This window comes from Oryx dammah, unplaced genomic scaffold (genome assembly GCF_014754425.2).
Source record: "Oryx dammah isolate SB20612 unplaced genomic scaffold, SCBI_Odam_1.1 HiC_scaffold_22, whole genome shotgun sequence".
NCBI classification, from domain to species: Eukaryota; Metazoa; Chordata; class Mammalia; order Artiodactyla; family Bovidae; genus Oryx; species Oryx dammah.
The window spans coordinates 21,194,553-21,215,940 of NW_024070206.1; the positions used below are offsets into that span (position 1 = coordinate 21,194,553).

General features: G+C 41.7%; 1 protein-coding gene across 6 annotated transcripts in view; it reads right to left on the reverse strand.

Moving 5' to 3' along the window:
- PTPRM (protein tyrosine phosphatase receptor type M) overlaps positions 1-21,388 on the reverse strand; it is a 660,655-nt gene that overhangs the window by 408,681 nt on the left and 230,586 nt on the right. For all 6 annotated transcript variants that reach the window (XM_040264647.1, XM_040264643.1, XM_040264646.1 and 3 more), the window contains exon 3: positions 10,429-10,700. In XM_040264647.1, coding sequence (XP_040120581.1) covers positions 10,429-10,700 — 272 coding nt within the window. The remainder of the gene's footprint in view (positions 1-10,428; positions 10,701-21,388) is intronic.

The window sequence follows — 21,388 nt, forward strand, 5'->3', positions numbered from 1 at the left end:
AAGTCAGAGGAAACTACACAAGACCACAGACAGCACCACTGGAAAGCAAAAAAAAAAAAAAAAAAGGTGTAAAAATTGATGTGGGATGTGGCCATGCTTATTTTTATCAAACAGGACAGAACCTATTAAAAATCTATATTAGAAGTAAGACTTGAGTCTCTTAAAGGAACCACACCAATTTTTTTCTTTATAAAAAAATCAACAATTCAAAAAACATTTATTTGCCATTTACATCCATGTCCCAGGCACCTTTTGTATGTATTATCTAATTTTTCTCAGTCAACCATGTCCACTGGAGTGAATATTATCTACCTCAGTAGATACAGAACAGACTCAGTAAAGTTAAGTGATTTTTCTGAGGTCACATTCTCAGGGTGTAATTCCAGGTCTATTTTACTTTCACGTCTGAACTTTTTTCATGTGACTTGACTGCCTAACCTAGCAGGTATGAGAGACCACATGTAGAATAAATACACATGTGTATGCATATACACATATAACATACAACCATGCATACACACACACGTGTGTGTACTCAGTCGCTTCCGTCATGTCTGACTCCTTGCAACCCCACGGACTGTAGCCCACCAGGCTCCTCTGTCAATGGGATTTTCCGGTCCAGGCGAGAATACTGGAGTGGGCTGTCATTTCCTCCTGCAGGTGATCTCCCTGCCCATGGACCGAGCCTGCATCTCTTATGTGTCCTGCACTGGCAGACACGTTCCTTACCGCTCGCGCCACCTGGGAGAACCACACACATATATAACTTTTAATGCATAAATGTATATATGTTCTAAATTCTTTATTTCTAGATTGAAGTACGAATGTAGCCATCTATTTGACCTAGAAATATAGCTGCAAGGGCCAAACTACATGACACAGTTTTAACAACACCGACTTTAAGACAAGGGTCAGCAAACTATAGCAAATGGACCAAATCTGCCCCTAATCTCTTGTTTCTGTCTGGCCCACAAACCATGGATGATTTTTACAGTTTTCACTGGTAGGAGGAACTCAAAAGAAGATTTTGTGATACACAAGAAATGTCTGTGTGTCTGTGTGTGTGCTTAGTCGCTCAGTTGTATCTGACTCTTTGTGACCCCAATAACCTGCCAGGGTCTTCTGTCCATGCAATTCTCCAGGCAAGAATACTGGAGTGGGTTGCTATTTCCTTCTCCAGGGGATCTTCCTGACCCAGGAATCGAATCCAGGTCTCCTGCATTGGCAGGCAGATTCTTTACTGTCTGAGCCACCAGGGAATCCCAACACGAGTATATGAAACTCAAATCTCCATGTCTGCAAATTGAGCTTTATTGGAAAGCAGCCACACCCATTCATTTACAGATTATCCACTGCGACCCTCACAGTCTCAGCACCGTGGAGTTGCTGCTACAGAGACCATCTGGCTTGAAAAGCCTGAAGTATTTACTATCCAGCCTCCTGCTTTAAGAGGAAACCTTCCTGCTTGGCTCACCAGCAACTGCCATTACTCTGGTTAACAAGAAAGCATACGTCAATAGCAGTAGTTCGTCACAGCAAGTTCAATATGCTTTGCACTTACTGGGGGAGCCTTGTACTCCTCTAGCAATGGCAGGGAGAAAGCCCTCTCCTGGGCTGACTTGTTTCAACTCTATTACAGGGCTGGGTGTTTTCAATGCCCACATTACCTTGCAGTAATCATTACCAAATTTTTAAAGCATAAAACAAAACCATAGAAATGAATTACTTGATAGACCTCAAAACACTGTCTTAAAAAGTAAACTAAAAATGGAAGAGGGCTTCCTTGGTGATGCAATGGTTAAGAATCTGCCATGCAGGGGATACCAGTTTGATCCCTGGTCCGGGAAGACCCCACATGCTGCAGAGCAGCTGAGCCCGGGTGCCACACTACTGATTCCATGCTCCAGAGCAAGTGCTCGGCAACAAGAGAAGCCACCACAATGAGAAGGCTGCACAGGACGGCTAGACAGTAGCTCCCGCTTGCCGCAACTAGAGAAAGCCCACACGCAGCACCAAAGGCCCAATGCAGCCAAAAAGTAACTAAAAAATAAAGAAGAAAAATTTTTTTAAAAAATGAAAGAAAACCAAGCTCATTTAGAAGGCAAATCCTCTATAAAGATGCCAAACTATGAAGAATTTATAATAAAAATTTCATATTCGAGCCTCTCACATCTCATTCTACACAAAGTCCTTTGGCATTTGCTAGACTGCAGCTAAATGTTTGTGTTTTTACTGATACACATGCATTTTTAGGATAAATGCCTTTGCCCTCCAGCCTAACCTAAGCTATGATTATTTGAAAGGTTGAAAGCTGAAGTGGGGGGTGGGTATGATGGAATCAGAGTCAAACTGCATTATTCTAGAATAATTTTGTCACCATACAGTATTTAATCTTACATCACCTTTTTTTTTGGGAGGGTGGGGGGAGGCAGGGAATCTGACTTAATGCAAAATACAATGAATCCTCAGTATTTGCTGATTCTGAATTTGAATTTGACTGCTCTGTAATTTATTTGAAATCCAAAAACCAATCCTCACAAAGCGTTCTTGGTCATTTGAGAACAAGGACGGAGCAGCAAACACTAGAGTCGCTGGACACACACAGCCCAGCAGAGGCTGGGGAAAAAAAGGCTCTGCCTTCCAGCTTCCCCTCTCCTGCTGCTAACAACTGTCTTCATCCGAGGCTAAGCGCTCTACGTTTTTCGTCTTTTCGAGCCTTTTACTGGCGATGCTGCTGTTTAAGACAGCCCCCAGCTCAGCACTAAAGTACTGTCTGGTTCTTGCCAAGCGCATAAGGCTGTGATGTGTCTTACAGAGAAAACACATTTGTTAAATAAATAAACGTCCTTCAGGCCTGAGCTAGTGCTCTTGGCCACGTTCAATGACAGGAATCAATGACACACATTGAATAAGGCACCTTGACAGAAGCACACATAAACCAAGGTTATGCCTTGACCTGTCGATGAAAATCTCACGGCCAGAGGCTCTCGTGGTCGGGCTGACGCCCTGTTCCCCACAGAAGCAGCGGTGCGGTGTTTACTAATTCAGCACTCACAGTGATGTTTAGGACAAAACGGCAGGAGTGTGTTTGGATTCACACCGAGGCCTACTTCTATGAAAGTTCTTGGCCGCTGGAAGGACTCGATGCTCATTTCTGCTGCCGGTTCCCAGATGTTATTGGCAGTGGTGGGAAGTAAAGACATGTAGGCTAGACAGAGCCCACAGACATTCCATCACTCAACACATAACGTCTCTGGGGGACAAGATGTTGCACCCCCGGCGTCTTTGGAGCCTTGGGGGAAAGCTGCTGAATATCAGTTAGGAAAGAACCGGTTACACCACGGACTAATGAGTGCTGTTTTGTTTGCTCATGAAGACTCATCCTGGATCTGAGTCCGCCAAAAGGGAAACAGAAAGAGGTTTAACCCGGCAGCATCTCTGGTGCTCCCCGCTTCAGTGAGGAGCAAAATTAGCTTTCCACACTGTCATTTCCCCTGGCCACACGTGAGCAAAGCAAAGGCCATAGGTTACAACACAAACACTCTCCATGGAAGATGTGCTGGTGGAAGCCATCTGTCAGTCCCTAGGACAAAGGGGCTCCCCGTGGCATCTGTCTTCCACACAGAGCCCCATAGCCCCTTTCTGGTTTTGGTTTAAATAAAAAGCTACAGTGTATCACATTGAGGACTGAATTTCAAGCTATGAATTTGGAGGGGGGCACAAACATCCAGTCTATAGTGGAAGTTCAGTTCAGTTCAGTTGCTCAGCCGTGTCCAACTCTTTGCGACCCCATGAATCGCAGCACGCCAGGCCTCCCTGTCCATCACCAACTCCCGGAGTTCACTCAGACTCAAATCCATCGAGTCAATGATGCCATCCAACCATCTCATCCTCTGTCGTCCCCTTCTCCTCCTGCCCCCAATCCCTCTCAGCATCAGAATCTTTTCCAATGAGTCAACTCTTCCCATGAGGTGGCCAAAGTACTGGAGTTTCAGCTTTAGCATCATTCCTTCCAAAGAAATCCCAAGTTAAGACATAATTATTCCTGAGGATAGGCTGTTAATATGAGAGGGGCAGAGGCTGGGAGAGGGGCTAGTCTTTGGAGGAGCAGAGCGTGTTCAATTTCTTAATATGGGTCATGACTTCATGAGCATATTTAATTTGCAAACATTTATCAAAATACATATGTATTACTTATGCATTTTTCTTTACATACTTAATTCAACAAAAATGTAAAATATTTGCCCACATCAGACATTAATAAAAAAAATCTTGACACTCCCACCAAAGGCTAAGTATATCATATTCACAAAAACTGCTACTTTATTTTCCAAACAAAAAACTAAAACTAAAACATACACAGGAAAAGAAAAGTTTCTGTGATAAAGAAGAGCCAAAGCAAAACCACAAATGATACGACTTTAGAAAATCAGGGGAAAAGAACGGAGACCTTTGTTTAGACGCACATATTGAAGTCATGTTAAAACCTACTTTCTCTAGGTTAAAAACATTCAAAGGACAAGCTTCACAGTGGAGCTGATTATTGGTGCTTTGTTATATCACTCAGAACATTCTGAAATGATGCCATGTTTTTTCCTACCAATCAACACTAATTTCTTCAGTTTTCTTGTGTTTTCCCTTTCTCTTTTGAAAAGAGGAAATGTTCTTTTCTAAACTTTTCTACTCATGGCTCAAATGTCCATTCTACAAAATGGGCTATGTAAGCAAATTAAGGCACAGGAAAACGAAATAGGAAAGTGATAAGGAAAAGTAATGAGAAGCTAGAAGCGACAGACCTCAGGGAAATGGAAGACGTTCACCCAGAAGAAGGACCTGTCCTTAATCATCAAATAAGTATAAACTGAGAAGGAAACTCAGAGATATGCGAGTTTTTCACAATAAATGGATAAAACATCATCTTTGAAGATATGAAACTGTCATGTGAATCCCTCTGCTTCCTAAATGCAGCTCTGTGTCTGTAGTAAAGTGACAGCCTCATATGTCCTCTCTGATTTCTTCAAACTCATCTCTTTTTAGCACAAAATGAAGGGGGCGGGGTACCTGATTAGAACAGCTTTCCTGCCTGAGACAGGGCTTCATTTCGCTGCCATATCTAATTTCCTGTGTCCTCCCAGACAGACAGAGCAAGCTGATTGTCTTGCACTTGGTACAAAGCAATTCAATGGTCTCACACTTGGAGTAAGGACCATAAGCTAAGGAATTAATGGAGTCAGGGAGCCTTCTCTTCTTCCATGAGTACATATCAGGATTCCCCAAGTGTGCTCCAGGAAACAACAGGACTCAAGAGATGTTCTGCTAAAGCCCAGGTGGATGTCCACATTTCACCCCAGTATATGCACCTACCATGTGTCACCCATGGGCTCTGAAATGCCTTGTGATACAGGATGCATTCGATTTCCCTTAAATCAGTACTTCTTTCCATTTGGTTGACCAGTGCCTTTGAATCTTCCTTGGAAAGCAGTTTGGAAAACACTCACCCCTGCAGACCTCAGACACTGTCTATCACTTTGGTGACAAACGTCCCTATAGTCAGTTATGGTTTTTCCAGTAAGTCATATATGGATGTGAGAGTTGGACCATAAAGAAAACTGAGCACTGAAGAACTGATGCTTTCAAACTGTGGTGCTAGAAAAGACTCTTGAGAGTCCCTTGGACAACAAGGAGACCAAACCAGTCAATCATATAGGAAATCAACCCTGAATATTCATTGGAAGGACTAATGCTAAAGCTGAAGTTCCAATATTTTGGCCACCTGACGCGAACAGTTGACTTATAGAAAAGACTATAATGCTGGGAAAGACTGAAGGCAAAAGGTGAAGAAAGTGGCTGAGGATGAGATGGTTAGATAGCATCACCAATTCAATGACCATGAATCTGAGCAAACTCTGGGAAGGACAGGAGAGCCTGGCATGCTATAGTCCACAGAGTCACAAAGAGTCAGACCCAACTTAGCGACGAGATGACAGCAACAACTTAGCAGCAAGTGCCTGCTGAGCTGCTACCAACTCAGCGTGGCTTTCGTGACCTTCTCAAAAGTGGGCTGAAGGCTGCCATGTGGGAGTTCAGCTGGAAGGTGATGAGAAGAGGTAAGAAAGACCAAGTCCTTCCTATTCCCTCAAACCATCATCCACCAGGAAAGATGGCAGATGGGTAAAGGGTAAATCTTGGCTTAGCCTCCCTTGAAATGCTAGCCCCTGGGTAAGGTTGGTGTACAGAGAATAGAGAGCAGGGATCCACCTCTCCTCTCCTGCCAGGCCCTTCAGTGCATCTAAGTGATTTTTTTTTACAGGAGGTCTGGTGGGCTACAGCCCGCGGGTCGCAAAAAGAGCTGGACACGACGGAGGAGACTGGTAGGATACAGTCGGTCCGTGGACTCGACTGAGCAACTAGACAACAACAACGAGGGGAGCAACCAGAACACCGTCATCTTCCCTGACTTTCCCATCCTTCTTGTCACTGTTCCCTGCCTGGCATGACCCCTTATTTCAGGAGCTGAGGTGGGGTGGTGGTGGTGGATTTCTAGACCACCTGTGCATTTTTTCCTTTTCAAAACAACCATTTCTGTTAAAGATCACTGCCCTCCTGGCCTCAGTCAGGACTCAGAGCCACTGTATCCAAAAGCAGAGCAGTGAATGTAGGATTCCAGGAGTGTCTCTGGGTGCCCATGGGGTTAGGAACCCAAAGGAATCCATCAGAGGCCTCCAGAAACTTGTGGGGGTGGGGAAGAAGAGAGAGGAGCAGGGAAGGAATGGAATCCAAGTGAATTATTTTCTAAAACCTTCACAACAAAGCAAAATGGAGGAAAATGCTGTTCTTCAAACGGCAGTCAGTGAGTAAATCAAAGCAAGCAGGGGCTACAGCCCAGGTGCCCTGGCGAAAGCAGGTAGCCTGTGCATATGCCGCCCCCCACAGAGCGGCAGCTTCTACGTCACAGAGGTTAGGACAAACACTAATTGAGGAATTAAGTACGTGGTAATCAAATGGCAACCCACTCCAGTATTCTTGCCTGGAAAATTCCACGGACGGAGGAGCCTGGCGGGCTAAAGTCCATGGCGTGGCAAAGAGTCGGACAAGACTGAGACTTCACTCTCACTTTCAAGCTCCATACCCTTGACGGTTTGTGTGTTAATGAACAGTAATTAACCTGCAAGTGCCTGTGTTCCACGCAAATCATCATCCTGACGGGTACCTGCAGTATACTATTTTCCCACAAATAGGAAAACTCCACAAAATGACTACTGTGGCAAGAACACTCCACTCTGCCAAGAAACGTTTTGAAAAGCTACACGTTCTAATAAAGACCATGTGAGCAGACAGGTTATAAAAACAAAGGGATGCCCAAGAGAACAGACTATATTTATCCGAAATACACAGGCCAGTGGTGTTCAGTTGCACTGAAAACCTTCCCAAACCCAATAACTTACAAGACTCAGATTCTGACTGAGATGAGAACTGACTCAGGATCTTGAAGCCAAAGATATGGGAGAAACAGACATTCTTGACAAAAGTAAGGGAGGATCAGAGACAGGACAGATAGAAGGAGCTCAGCACAGCACCCCATTCCTGCCCTCCCCCGCCCAGAGCACCTGCTCCCCAGGGGTAGGCAGAGCACCATAATGCAGCTCCAGGGCTACCTTGCTATAATGTTCTGGTGGCAAAGCCCTGGGTTCTTCCCTTTCACCGAGTATTTCAATGAATGATTTGTTCCCGGAAACTGTTTTCATTGCACACTTTCTGCCACAGCACCAAACACATTTAAGGAGTGACTTAGCAGGAGAAAGCATCAACTCTTATCCACTTCTCCTTTTTTCTGTTTTCCACAAATCTGAATCTCCATAAATTACCACCATTTATTGAGAGATGAGAACATCCAAGTTGTGCTTTGCCTTCCTCTTCACGCCTCGCCCTGTCTTTAACTTAGTCCTGTAAGTAGGAAGGCTCATAAGTTTAAGTTGCCCAAGCTTAAAACCGATTTCATATCCAAATCCAGTTCTATCTGATGCAAAGCACGTGTTCTTTTACTAGATGATGATGCTACCCATTTTGGAGCAATATTATAATGTGAAATCATAACAGTATAAAATGAAATTCCTTAAATTTCATTCACCAATTTTAACTCATGAGATCAAAACTACCTTCAAAAGTGTAAAGAGCCTCTCATAGAAATAAAGTACTATATGAATATAAAGTATTTTAATATGGTAGTATTTTATGCATATGGTCACTCCACATTAATTTGCTAGATCTTTATCATGTATTAATATCTTGTAGCCTAAATAATGGGAGTGTCTGGGGGAAGCAGAGTCCCTGGGCAGTGAGAAACGGTCTCAAAAAGGTGTCACTTCCTTTATTTATTTTTTTAAAATATTTATTCTGTTTTGTTGGGTCTTTGTTGCAGCATTTGAGATCCTTAGTTGTAGCATTCCAACGCTTAACTGTGGCATTGGGATCTAGGCACTGGAATGTAGCCAGTATCAAAACTAAATGTATGCGGTGGGCTCTGGTAGCTGTGGAGGGTCCTGCAAGAGTTGAGTCTTAGAAGTTTTAAGCAGGATGCACCTTCTGATCTTGTCTGGAGGCCAAGCAGACCAAGGAAGACTCTCGTGCAGGTTCCAGATGGGCACCCGCGGGCCTTCTCTACTGTGAGCGCTCAGTCCTCTGCGCAACCCCATGGACTGTAGCCCACCAGCTTCCTCTGTTTATGGGATTTTCCAGGCAATACTGGAATGCGTTGCCATTTCCTGCTCCAAGGGATTGTCCCGACCTAGGGAATGAACCCACGTCTCCCGTTGTCTCCTGCACTGGCAAGCGATACTCGTTTTAACCACTAGTGTTACTGTAGGAAGGTTTCCTTCAAAAGGAGTTTCTCAAAACAGACTCTTAGCTTCGGCCATCACATAGACCCTTCTGACACCTACCTTAGCCAAACCCTTGCTTCCATTTTAATCCAACAAAAGAAGAAACTTTGTCCTAAAGGCCATACTTTTTAATTATGCCCCTGACAGGTTATCAATACATTTATAAAAAAGAAGGATATGCAGTAAGTAGAGCATTTTTCCTCTGGAGGAAAAATTACTGTTTACCCTTTTTTTTGTTTGTTTTATACATAAAAATAGCACATGGGCATTGTGCAAAACTTAGGCTATGACATCTGAAGGAAAGAAAAACTTAAGTCACTAGCTGGAGCTATACCACTTTTTCATTTATTTACTTCACCATATAGTTTAATTATGTATGTGAAAAGTGAAAGTGTTAGTCACTCAGTGGTGTCTGACCCTTGTGACCCCATGGATTGTAGCCTGCCAGGCTCCTCTGCCCATGGGAATTTTCAGGCAAGAATACTGGAGTGGGTTGAAATTCCTTTCTCCAGGGAATCTTCCTGACCCAGGAATAGAACCTGGGTCTCCTGAATTGCAGGCGGATTCTTTTACCATCTAAGCCAACAGGGAAGGCCAATTATATATACATATTTATGTATTAATACATATGTATTTAATTTAAAAGTGAATCCAAAATGATGCTTTCTGATTTTATACCAGTTTAATCCACTTAAGAACATAAGCTTATATATATTACTAAATGATCTTTTGTAATGTTATTCTTAATGGTTGCAAAATGAGTTTTTGTATTGAGGTGGCATACATTAACTCATCCTCTATTGTTAGAAATGTAATACTGTTTCTGATTTTTCATTATTGTAAACACACCGCCATGAATATCCTTGTAGCTAATTAGTTGCAACCGGTCTTCATTATTTCCTTAAGATGAACTCCTAATAGTAGATTGCTAAAATTAGACTTATCTAATTTTTTAACACTTCTAAAATGTATTGCCGAAGTGCACCCTGAACAGATTTTAGCAATTTACATGTGTACTGCTGGCTTCCCAGGTGGCGCGGTGGTCAAGAATCTGCCTGCGAAGGCAGAAGATGCAGGAGAAGTGGGTTCGATCCATCATGGTCCAGGAATATCCCCTGAAGGAGGAAATGGCAACCCACTCCCATATTCATGCCTGGAGAATTCCATGGATAGAAGAGCCTGGTGGGCTACAGTCCATGGGGTTGCAAAGAGTCGGACACAATCGAGCACTGAACACACACACACAACACAGAAAGTTAAACATCCTTACAAACAGTACTTCCTGCCCTGCTACAGATGACTGTTTCTATTTTCTTAACTTGATATATACAAAACAAGCTTAACTTTTTAGCTTTTTACTCATTTCTCAAGGTAATGTACAAACAAAGCTTTAATATATTCCCTATCCAAGAGCACAAACTTTCTTTACCTCCGTCTAAATATACCAATGCTTCTTATCCATTCTCCAATTAGACTAATAGAAAAATGATTTATATTTTCAGAAGTTAGAGGATATTTCAAAACAGGAGATGAAAAATAAAGGGCATACCTGATAAAAGTTAGGCCAGAAGGTACTGATGGCCAGTTCTGCCCTGTTCCATGTACGGTTAGGGTCTCCAGATATATTCCAGATAGGGCTCCCCAAAGGCCCATTATTGACCTTCACGTAGACATTGAGTGACCCAGGGGCAGAATTACTCTTGCTAGACACAAAGTAGTGAAAGTCAATGCAGTGGGTGTCATTCTCCTTCAGCTGAGGTAGGAGGAGGTGGGCTCTCTGTCCCTCGGGTCTCCCAGACGTGTTCACCAACATGAAGGAGCCTGCAAAAAAAAAAAAAAAAATCAAAGGAGGGTCACAATATGAAAAACTACTTCCTGGTCATTTCTGAGAAGCCATCATCATGTCCATGGGTCAACACTGCAATTCTACACACTTGACCTTGGCTTTCAAAGTCCTCTTTCTTTCACCTCTTTTTACCCCCAAAGTGTTCTCAAGATGAGTGGATGGCAAAGTCCCTTGATGTCACTGTGATTAGCCTCCTACGGAACATGCATGGTTTTCTCTGCACTGTTCAATCTGATGGTCACTAGCCACATGTAGTTTTTTTTTAAGAAATTAACTAAAAATCTGTAATGTTGAGTCATATTTTAGATTCCATATGTAAGTGATATTATAGGAAACTTGTCTTTCTCTCTCTGACATACTTCACTTAGTATGATAATCTGTAGTTGCATTCATGTTCCTGCAAATGGCATTATTTTGCTCTATGGCTGAGTTGCATTACATTGTGTGTGTGTGTGCCTGTATGTATCACATCTTCTTTATCTGTTCATCTGTCAATGGACATTTATGTCTTGGCTATTGTGAATTGTGCTGCTATAAACATTAGGGTGTGTGTATCTTTTTGAATTATAGTTTTGTCCAGATATATGCCCAGAAGTCAAACTGCTGGATAATGTGGGGAAAGAATGGATTCAGTGGACATTAGTTTGAGCAAACTCTGGGAGATAGTGAAGGACAGGGAAGCCTGGCATGCTGCAGTTCACGGGGTCACAAAGAGTCAGACATAACTTAGCGACTGAACAACAGGGAAGGAATATTTGGGAGCTTGGGGTTGGTACATGCAAACTATTACATACAGAATGGATAACAAGGTACTACTGTATATCATAGGGAATGGTATTAAATATCCTGAGATAAATCATAATGGGAAAAATATAAAAAAGAATGTGTGTATATATATATATGTATATTTATCTGATTCTCTTTGCCATACAACAGAAATTAACACAACATTACAACATTGCAAATTGACTGTACTTCAATTTTTAAAAAGATAAATAAAAAACATGTATAATATCATATATGAAATGAATTGCCAGTCCAGATTTGATGCATGATACAGGATGCTCGGGGCTGGTGCACTGGGATGACCCAGAAGGATGGTATGGGGAGGGAGATGGGAGGGGGGTTCAGGATGGGGAACACGTGTACACCTGTGGTAGATTCATGTTGATGTATGGCAAAACCAATACAATATTGTAAAGTAATTAGCCTCCAATTAAAATAAATAAAATTATATTTAAAAAAAAAACATTCAGCACCTGGATTAAAAAAAAAAAATCTGTAACATTGAAAGTTTAGATCCTTAGCCACACGACCCACATTTCAAGCACTCAACAGCCACGTGGGCCAGATGCTGCCATAGCAGGCTGTGTAGATTTTGAATTTCTTCATCATCTCTAGACAGCACGATTCTATCATGGTACCACCACTGAGTCACCACAGCCGCTCTAAGATTTCCATATAATCTAGAGAAAGGGAACAGGCTGGTCTGGTTTGAGGAACCTTAGAAACTGTATAGACATGATGATGTTCTTTGTCGTCAATACAGGATGATGATTTTCTTGCAGTTCAGCACCACTGCTCCTCCCCCACTGCTCGCACAACTGGCTCCTTGACCGGAGGTGGGGAGGGTGATGAAGTCTACTGGTCAGTGGTTGTGCCCAGGGATGGTCATTCACAGAAGTCTCTGTAACTCCTTTCATCTTCTCATCCTCGGCACTAACCCACCCATGAATGACCAAGAGTTTCCATACTGACGCAAGCTTCCCAGGCACCCTGATCTTAGGAAAGGTCACTTGAAAGGTTCAAGAAATGGCAAATATAATAATGATAGGAATTTTGTATATCACAATGCATAAGATAAAATCTTCTAGGATAAAAGGGAAAACTGGTCATCACAAGTCTTCTTTAGCAGAGAGGAAAAAATGTATTGAAATTCTCAGAGGGAAGAACAAGTAAATTTGGAGAATCAAAGTGAAAAAAAAATACTACTCAGGGTAGTTGGACATTTCTACTGTGGAAAACGACTATTACCCTCAGTTGACTGTTCCTTTAAAAATTTCCATCACTGTGAACCATAATTTTCAATTTACATGTATGAATGCTTGTGGGTATATATTGGGTTGGCCAGAAAGTTTGTTTGGGCTTTTCCATTACATCTCATAGAAAAACCTGAACAACTTTTTGGCCAACCCAATATATTTTAGTAAATGCTCACATATATCTATAAACATACATACACAATCCTAGAAAAGGTGTGGAGTTTTTCTCTCATCTACATGCTGTGGTTTCTTAAACAGCAAAACAGCAAAATGAGACTACCTTTCTCAGAGAATTATTAGGAGAACTAAAAAAAAATGTAGATATATCCTTAAAAAATTAATAGACTATTATTAAGGGATCAATATTACAAAATGTTTGCATCTAGTTGTTACCTCTCAAGACCACTTTCTGAGATGAGCTCTTGCTAATGCCATTTAAGAAAAACAGGAACTGCATCACAGAGAGACCAGGAGGCATCTTATCCAGGTTTAAGGATGAGTCAGTGGCAAACCCCGAACTTAAAGCCTCTGAGTTTCCATCTCATTACTCATCTCACTACACTCCAATAACCCCAGGTTTCCTCCTGTGCCATGCGAGCACATATGGAGAAAACAAACCCCTTCACGACAGTGAAGGAAAATTACAAGCGCTATTTGAAAATACAGCAATTTTTCAAGAGATGAATGTTATGTACCTGGAAATATGAAAGCCAAGCCACAAGGGAGGGGTTAGGGAACACATATTTCAGTAATAAGCAACAACAGCAAGCGTGGTTGAAGAAAGAGATGGGGACTGAATGTGTGGACGAGAATATCACTGAAATGATTGGGGTTAGCTATATTCTACAAAATGGGTGGTGGGGGGGGTGGGAATCTCTTCAAGAGACACAGGGTTGACCAACCCCATCACAAACTTATAGCTGGCTACGATGTTTACAACAAGACTTAAAAACTGTGCTTTATTGCTTTTAGTAAAATAAGAAAATTGATTCCACATTCCGTCATTTGGGGCTGTGGCATCGGCAACATAGTCACAATCTTGAATGTTCCCACTGATGAGGCCAAGGCGTGACACAGACTTGAAGCCGACTCTGAAACACCAAAACCTTTAGTATCATCACATTGTCAAGAATATTATTTCTGGACTTCCCTGGTGGTCCAGTGCCAAAGAATCCCCCTGCCAATGCAGGGGATAACAGTTTAAATCTCAGGTCCAAGAAGATTCCACATGCTGTGGAGCAATAACTACTCAAGGGCACTCACCCTCCAGCCTATGCTCTACAACAAGAAAAACCCACTCACTGCAACTAGGGGAAGCCTGCGTGCATCAGCTAAGACCCAGGGCAGCCAAAAGTAAAGAAAATAAAAATATATAGAAATATGTTAAAAATATATAAAGAAAATGCACAAAACAAAACATACCAAAAAAAGAATATTATTCCTTGGAGTGTTTCCATCACTTACATGTGGTGACCAGAGGTGGTAAACGTGTTGATGTGCATACAAGGGCAAGGTCTCCTGCATCTGGGGAGGTTGAATCTGGATGTGTAGATGAAGGGTCTCTTTACACAGGCTGGAATAAACTGGGTAACTTCCTATTGTAGTTGTTCAGGAATCACTGGAGTTCTCTAAGATACTATTTTTCCCACTACACAGCCTGACCTTCAATACTGACTCCATTCAACTTCACCCAGCACAAAATGCTCTGTCAGCTTCTTAAGTGGTCTAAAGTATAGAGACATTTTTATCTTGAGGTCAAGGTGAAATTCAGGTGTTATGAACTGCAAATACTGAAATGATCGTGACTTGCATGTGCATATTGAATCACTACAGTCGTGTCCGACTCTTTGTGACCCCATGGACTGCAGACCTCCAGGCCCTCCTGTACTCGGAATTCTCCAGGCAAGAATACTGGAGTGGGTTGCCATTCCCTTCTCCAGGGGATCTTCCTGACCCAGGGATCGAACCTGGGTCTCCTGCATTGCAGGCAGATTCTTTACCTTCTGAGCCACCAGGGAAGTCCTCCTGACTTGTATACTTTCTCCTTTTTTCCCTTTTTGAGCCAGAATGTCATGTTACATGGCATGTTGCTGCAATGCAAATTAGCTAATAGGATTAGCAAACCGGGGTGTGACATCCATAGAAGAGCAGAGTCCCCCTTCAGCTCAAGTGCAGTTTTTGCAGAACATTAAGGTTTTAGCGATCAAGGGCAATTTTTCTCTTCAGTAAAGGGCAACGTGATGCCCATTCGACAAAGCTAAAACTCCTGCAGAAATACCTTTGCTTAGGGTCAAAAGCAACATGAAGTTCAGTGGCTCTTTGGAGCTATTCCTCTTTCTATTCTGTTAAGCTTCCTGGGAAACTGCGAGCCTAGATGAAGAAGCCGTAAAGGTTCTGCTCCCCTCCTGAGTTCAGACAAGCCCGAGATCCTATGTTTCAGCTGGCGTAAAGCGGTCTCCAGCTGAAAGGAGTGACTCCTGGGCCCCCTCTAGTGAGGGGGAGGATGAGAGAGTCCTCAGCACAGGGCAAAAGACGGATTCTCGAGTTAGGGAGATGCGGGTTTGACCCCTGGTTCGGAAAGATCCGCTGGAGAAGGAAATGGCAACCCACTCCAGTATTCTGGCTTGGAGAATCCCGTGGACAGAGAAGCCTGGTGGGCTATAGTCTATAGGGTAACAAAGAATCAGACATGACTTGGCAACTGAACAACAACAACAATCTGTTGCTACTGGTTATACAAAGATGCATAGATTTGAATGGTCAGCGCTGTTTTTCTTACAAGATCTAGCACTTCTGGTGTGCAGTTTTGTGCAGTTAGGCAGAGGGTTTCCAAGGACAGGTGTGTGACATTGGTCTAAGCTCCTGCTCGACCTGGACCGTCTTCCTTCCTAATTTCCTTCTGCCCTCTGGAAGCAGCTGGGTCTGGACTGTCCCCACGGGCACAGGCAAAGGTCCTCCACCTTTAAACAGTTCAGAAACTACCCAAGTAGCTCGTCCACACACATTATTCTTTTTATTGAAGTACAGCTGCTGTACAGTGTCATATAAATTACAGGTGTACCATAGAGTGATTCACAGTTTTAAATGTTTCACCCCATTTATAGATATTGTAAAATACTAGCTATTGTCCTCATGTAGTTCAACATAACCTTTTAGCTTATTTTATATCTAAGAATTTGTACCTCTTAATTCCCTACCCAGTATTGCCTCTTCTTCCTTTTCTTTTTTTTTAAAAAAAATTTAAACTATTTATTTATTTTTGCCTTTGTCTATAGGCATAGTGGGATCTTAGTTCCCCAACCAGGGCTTGAACCTATGACTCCTGCACTGGAAACGTGAAGCTTTAACCACTGGACCACCAGGTAAGTCCTGCCCTTAACCTTTTTCTCTCCTTAATGGTAACACCAGTTTGTTCTCTCCATCTGTTCTCCATTCTCTCCATCTGCTTCTTTTTTATTACACTCACTAGTCGTATTTTTTACATTCCACATACAAGTGACATCACATGGTATTTCTCTTTCTCTAATACTAATTTTTTTAAAAAAGTCTCTCTTTATTTTGTACCTGTTCCCTGGGGAACAAGAAGTCCCTATTTTCTTCCTCCAGAGTCGCTCAACTGCCACATCTATGTAGCCCTCACAAATAACGATTAACACATATAAAGGCACTTTGGACAGTGTTTGCCATATAACACAAGCCGAAGAGTTACTGACAATGATCATCATGTTTACTATGTACTTTAGACCTCCTAATGCCTGGCTTTTCTAAATCGTCTTCAAGTCTTCAGCATTTAGCTCGACATATTTCCACCTGCCCGTCCAAAACCCAACTGGTGCTATCATTTTTCACCTCAAATGGTAACGTTTAAGTTGCCTTTCTTCAAAGGAGAGGAACATTATTACTGAAATTTTAGAAAATCTTCAACTCAATCAGTCTTGCCCCTACATTTAAGCTTTGGGAAGGAACCCTTTACTTCTGCACATGGTCATGAGGAATTATGATGTGGCTTCAAGTCTGTTGTTGAGTTGTTAAGCCGTGTCCAACACTTTGCAACCCCATGGACTGTATCCCACTGGGTTCCTCTGTTGACGGGATTCTTCTGGCGGGAATACTGGAGAGGGTAGCCATTTCTTCCTCCAAGGGATCTTCCCGACCCAGGAATCGAACCCGGGTCTCCTGCATTACAGGCAGATTCTTTACTGCTGAGCCACCAGGGAAGCCCATCCAGTTTAGAAGAGGACACTTCACTAGTACTTCCTGCACTAGAGTTATACGGTGAGTGTGCAGAAGAAAGTGTGAACATTTATGTTTAGCATCTTCTAGCAACTCTGGAATCCTGGGGTGAAGTCCCAGTTGTGCCTAAAGGGATGGCAGGTCAGAGGAAAAGGTGCCTTTTAATTGTCTGAATGTATCACTTGCCTATTATAGAAGTAAAGTCAACTCACAAACTGATGATAAGACTTCAAAGCATTCACATTCTAGACTATTAATTCTGTTTTTAACAATGCCCCTATATGGTTGAATATTTAATTTTCAATGACTACTTCAATGTTTGGATTGTGATAAAATGCATTTTCAAAGAGTCATTGGGTCCCCTTTGTCAGTATGTCCTTATGACAGTCTTTTACCCTACAAAAATACCCCAACTGGGCAAATAAATAAAAGAAATCAGGATTCAAATTAACATCAAAATTCTGTGTTCAAATAAAAAAACACGCTTAAGTCACAAGTACAGAAATGGAGAGAGTATAGCAGGGCCAATAAAAAGATCTCTATGGAATGGAGTTAGCTTCAAAAGGGGCTGTCTCACCAGACAGCTCGGCAGGTCTTTAAGAATCATTATTTTGGTTTCTCTGAAAAGGAAAACTCTGTTATGAGAACATGTGATGTTCGTATTCTCAACTCTTTGGGTGAATTAAATTTAGCTTAATCATACCCATTGGCACATGCATTTGATTAGTCTATCTTCCATCATTGTTGGTGACAGCGGCAATAATGACATACAGTTGGTTACTCCCTTCTACCCTATCATTAAAATTTGCATTGGTGTTCCAGGCTCTAGATTTTTAAAGGCTGAGGAAACCTGAGGGATTCTTCTGCAAAATTCGAGAATCTTGGTGCACAGGACAAATGTAATAGGAAGAGAGAACCTTTGCTAACAGAGAAGCAGCATCTGATGAACTTGAGAGATTTCCTGCCATATCAGTAAACAAGGATGACACAGTCATCAGTGATTGCAGCCTTCCAATGTGAGCCTCAGGGCATCCAGGAAAGAGAACAATACCTGCGATCTAGCAGTCATCAGGCTTCAGCCACTCCCTATGGTAAGCCCCAAAGGAGCTCAAGATGTGAAAACACAGGATACTGACTCAGAATGGCTGAGATGCCCATAAAAGGAATGATTTCAGCCAGCCCAGACTCTTGCATCTTCCCATACATAGAAAAGTGCTAAATTCCTTAACTTGGTATATCTAGTTTTCCTTAATTCGTAATACTCTTTTGATGTTCAGACTACCTGCCCTTTGTTGCAAACCTTCTATGTAACCTGGCTCCTCCCCTCACCTCCTCCTCAGGGAAGTTCCCTCCACATTGAGATGCTGTCTCTCACGCTTGAAGTCTTAAAAATTCCCACCAAATAAAATACAACTTCCAACTTTTGGGTTGTGACCATTTTTTTTAAGTTGATATGATGCCCTTTTTCATGAGAGTTTTGTGTTGACTATATGTGCGTCTGAATGTGTGTGTGTGTGTGTGTGTATGTGTGTGCCGTGCACACACCATCACACATGTATGCTGCCCTACAGCATATGTCTGGTCATTATACTCACATTTCCTATTCCACCCGATTTCATCCTGCAGCATGAATAAGTCATGGACATAACCCACATGGATTTCAGAGCCCATGACTGCTTTTAAGGCTTATGGAAATAGCCCCCTGAGACAATCTAAAACTGAGCTCTGCCTGCTCAGTTAAGAAAGCCTTTTCTTGTCAATTTGTAATTTTAAATTTGATCTCATCCTTCAAACAACAAAATACTTTATCCCTCCCCCGTCTCCCTCAGCTGGTACTAAAATGGTCCTAAAGAATATGTCTTTTCTGATGGGAAACCTTGTGAAATAGGGAAAGTGAAGCCTGCAGAGAAATAAATGAACTCAGGAGCAAATCTCAAAGAGAACAAAACCTCTGCAGGGAGGTGCCACCAGCACTGTAGAAACACTTATTAGCACCCATTTCAGCCTGATGAAACTGCTCTCACCACGGCCACTCTCCTGTCCTGCAGACCAGCTGTCAAGCCTCCTTCTTGGGGCACAGGCTCTTTTGTGCTTCTCTCAAAAATGTCACCCAAGCACACATATGAAATATGTGTTTTGCAACCACTAGAGAAGAAAACTTTTAACAAAAAAATTCTCCCTTCATCCAAATGTCCTCTCTCCCTTTCTATTTTTGCCCTCTCTCTTCTTGCCTTTCTGATGGATTCTCAATAATTACTGAGCAGGAAGACCATCTGTGACTGGCACTGATTTTTGCCACTCTCCTAAAATGCTGATGAAAATACAGTAAGATGGCAGAGGAGCAACACCACCCCATAAGGTGCTCAAATACACTCTCCAACTGCACGATCTCTTCCCTCCTATAGAGTCTAGCACGTGCTCTCAGCAGGAGGGAAACTGGGGACTCATGTGACCTGGCCTCCTTGCAAGTCATGCTGGCCAGTAAAAGGCAGTCTGTGCTCCCCAAGGGAATTTCACATCAACATAAGTGTTATGAAATTAACAATAAGCACTGATCAACTGTTTACAAGAGTCAGGACAGGGAGGCAACCTGAATGTCCATTTACAGATGAATGGATAAAGAAGTGGTGGACATTATCTATCCATCCATCCATCTACATAATGGCATACTGCGTGCCTACATGCCCATTCACTAAGTCGTGTCTGATTCTTTGCGACACCACAGACTGCAGCTCCTCTGTCCATGGGATTTCCCAGGCAAGAATACTGGAGTGGGCTGCTATTTCCTCCTCCAGGAGATCTTTCTGACCCAGGGATTGATCCCTGAACCCATGCTCCAGAGACTCCTGCACTGGCAGGCAGATTCTTTACCACTGAGCCACTTGGGAATCTCCATAACGGAATATTATTCAGCCATAAAAAAAGAATGAAGTAATACCATTTGCAGCAACAGAAATGGACCAAGAGATTATCATACTAAGGGAAGTAAATTAGACAAAGAAAGACAAAAATCATATGGATATCACTTATATGTAGAATCTAAAAAAATGATATAAATGAACTTATTTACAAAATAGACATAGAGTCACAGACTAGGAAACAAAATTAAGGTTAATGAAGGGGAAAGAATGGAGAGATAAAGTAGGATTAACAGATATATACTCCTATATATTAATATAAAATAATCAGCCAAGATCTACTATATATAGCACAGAGAATTATAGTCAATATCTTGTAATAACCTACAATAGGAAAAATCTAAAAAAGAATACATGTATATGTGTAACTCAATCACTTTGCTGTACACCTGAAACATTATAAATCAACTATACTTCAAAAAAAAAAAAAAAAAGCACAGCTCACATCTAAAATGGGTATAAAACAGTTGCTTTAGGACATTTAAACTAAATGCCTCAAAGATAATACAATTGTTAATTTAGTGATTCACAGCATAATTGAATAGGTATTTTTATCTTTATTACTCATAAGAATACTGAGGTGACCAAATATTAAGTCACTTTAACTAGGCACTTTTAGCCATGGCAAGAGGCATCTGAGCAAACATTATGTACTAAGTACTTTGAGAACTTCAAAAAACAAAACTTGGACCAATTCTTCCAGTAAGAATCTTACAGCTAAGCTGTCTTTCATATTTTAAATATTTTGTATCGAGCACAGAAACAAAAAAATTCACCAATTAGCAGATCAGATCCATTAAGTTTACCAAAATATTTACATAACCACAGCATGAAGTAGCTGTAAAATTTGTAGGTTTAGAACCTAGAACTATCAACCAGAAGCTCGCTTTTTAAAAAGAGCTTTTTCCTTTTCATTATGATATAGGCCAAACATGAACAAGAGTGTATTGGAAGCAATCTACATGTTCATCAACAGAAGAAGGACAAAGAAGATGTGGTACATATATACAATGGAATATTACTCGGCCTTAAAAAAGAACAAACTTTAGTCATTTCTAGTGAGGTAGTGAACCTAGAGCCTGTTATTTAATATACAGAGTCATAAAGAGGAAAACAAATTTAGTATATTAATGCATATATATGGAATCTACAAAAATGGCGTTATGCAGCTATTTGCAGGGAAGGAATGGCGATGCAGATATAAAATGAGTTTTGAGACACAATTATCATATGAGAGACAAAGAAGAGTTTCTGGAAAAGGGAAGAAACTCTGTGGGTTCATTTAGAGAAGTAACATCTCTCCTCTCATAAAAAGTATGACAGTGAGAATTTACTTACGGTGTGTCATCTAGACACACTGCTCTAATGACTTATCTGGAAAATACTAGGTGTGTGATTTATAATTTATAAGTAAAGAACAAACACACAGTAAACACAACATTTTAACCATCTGATGACTCTAATGACTGT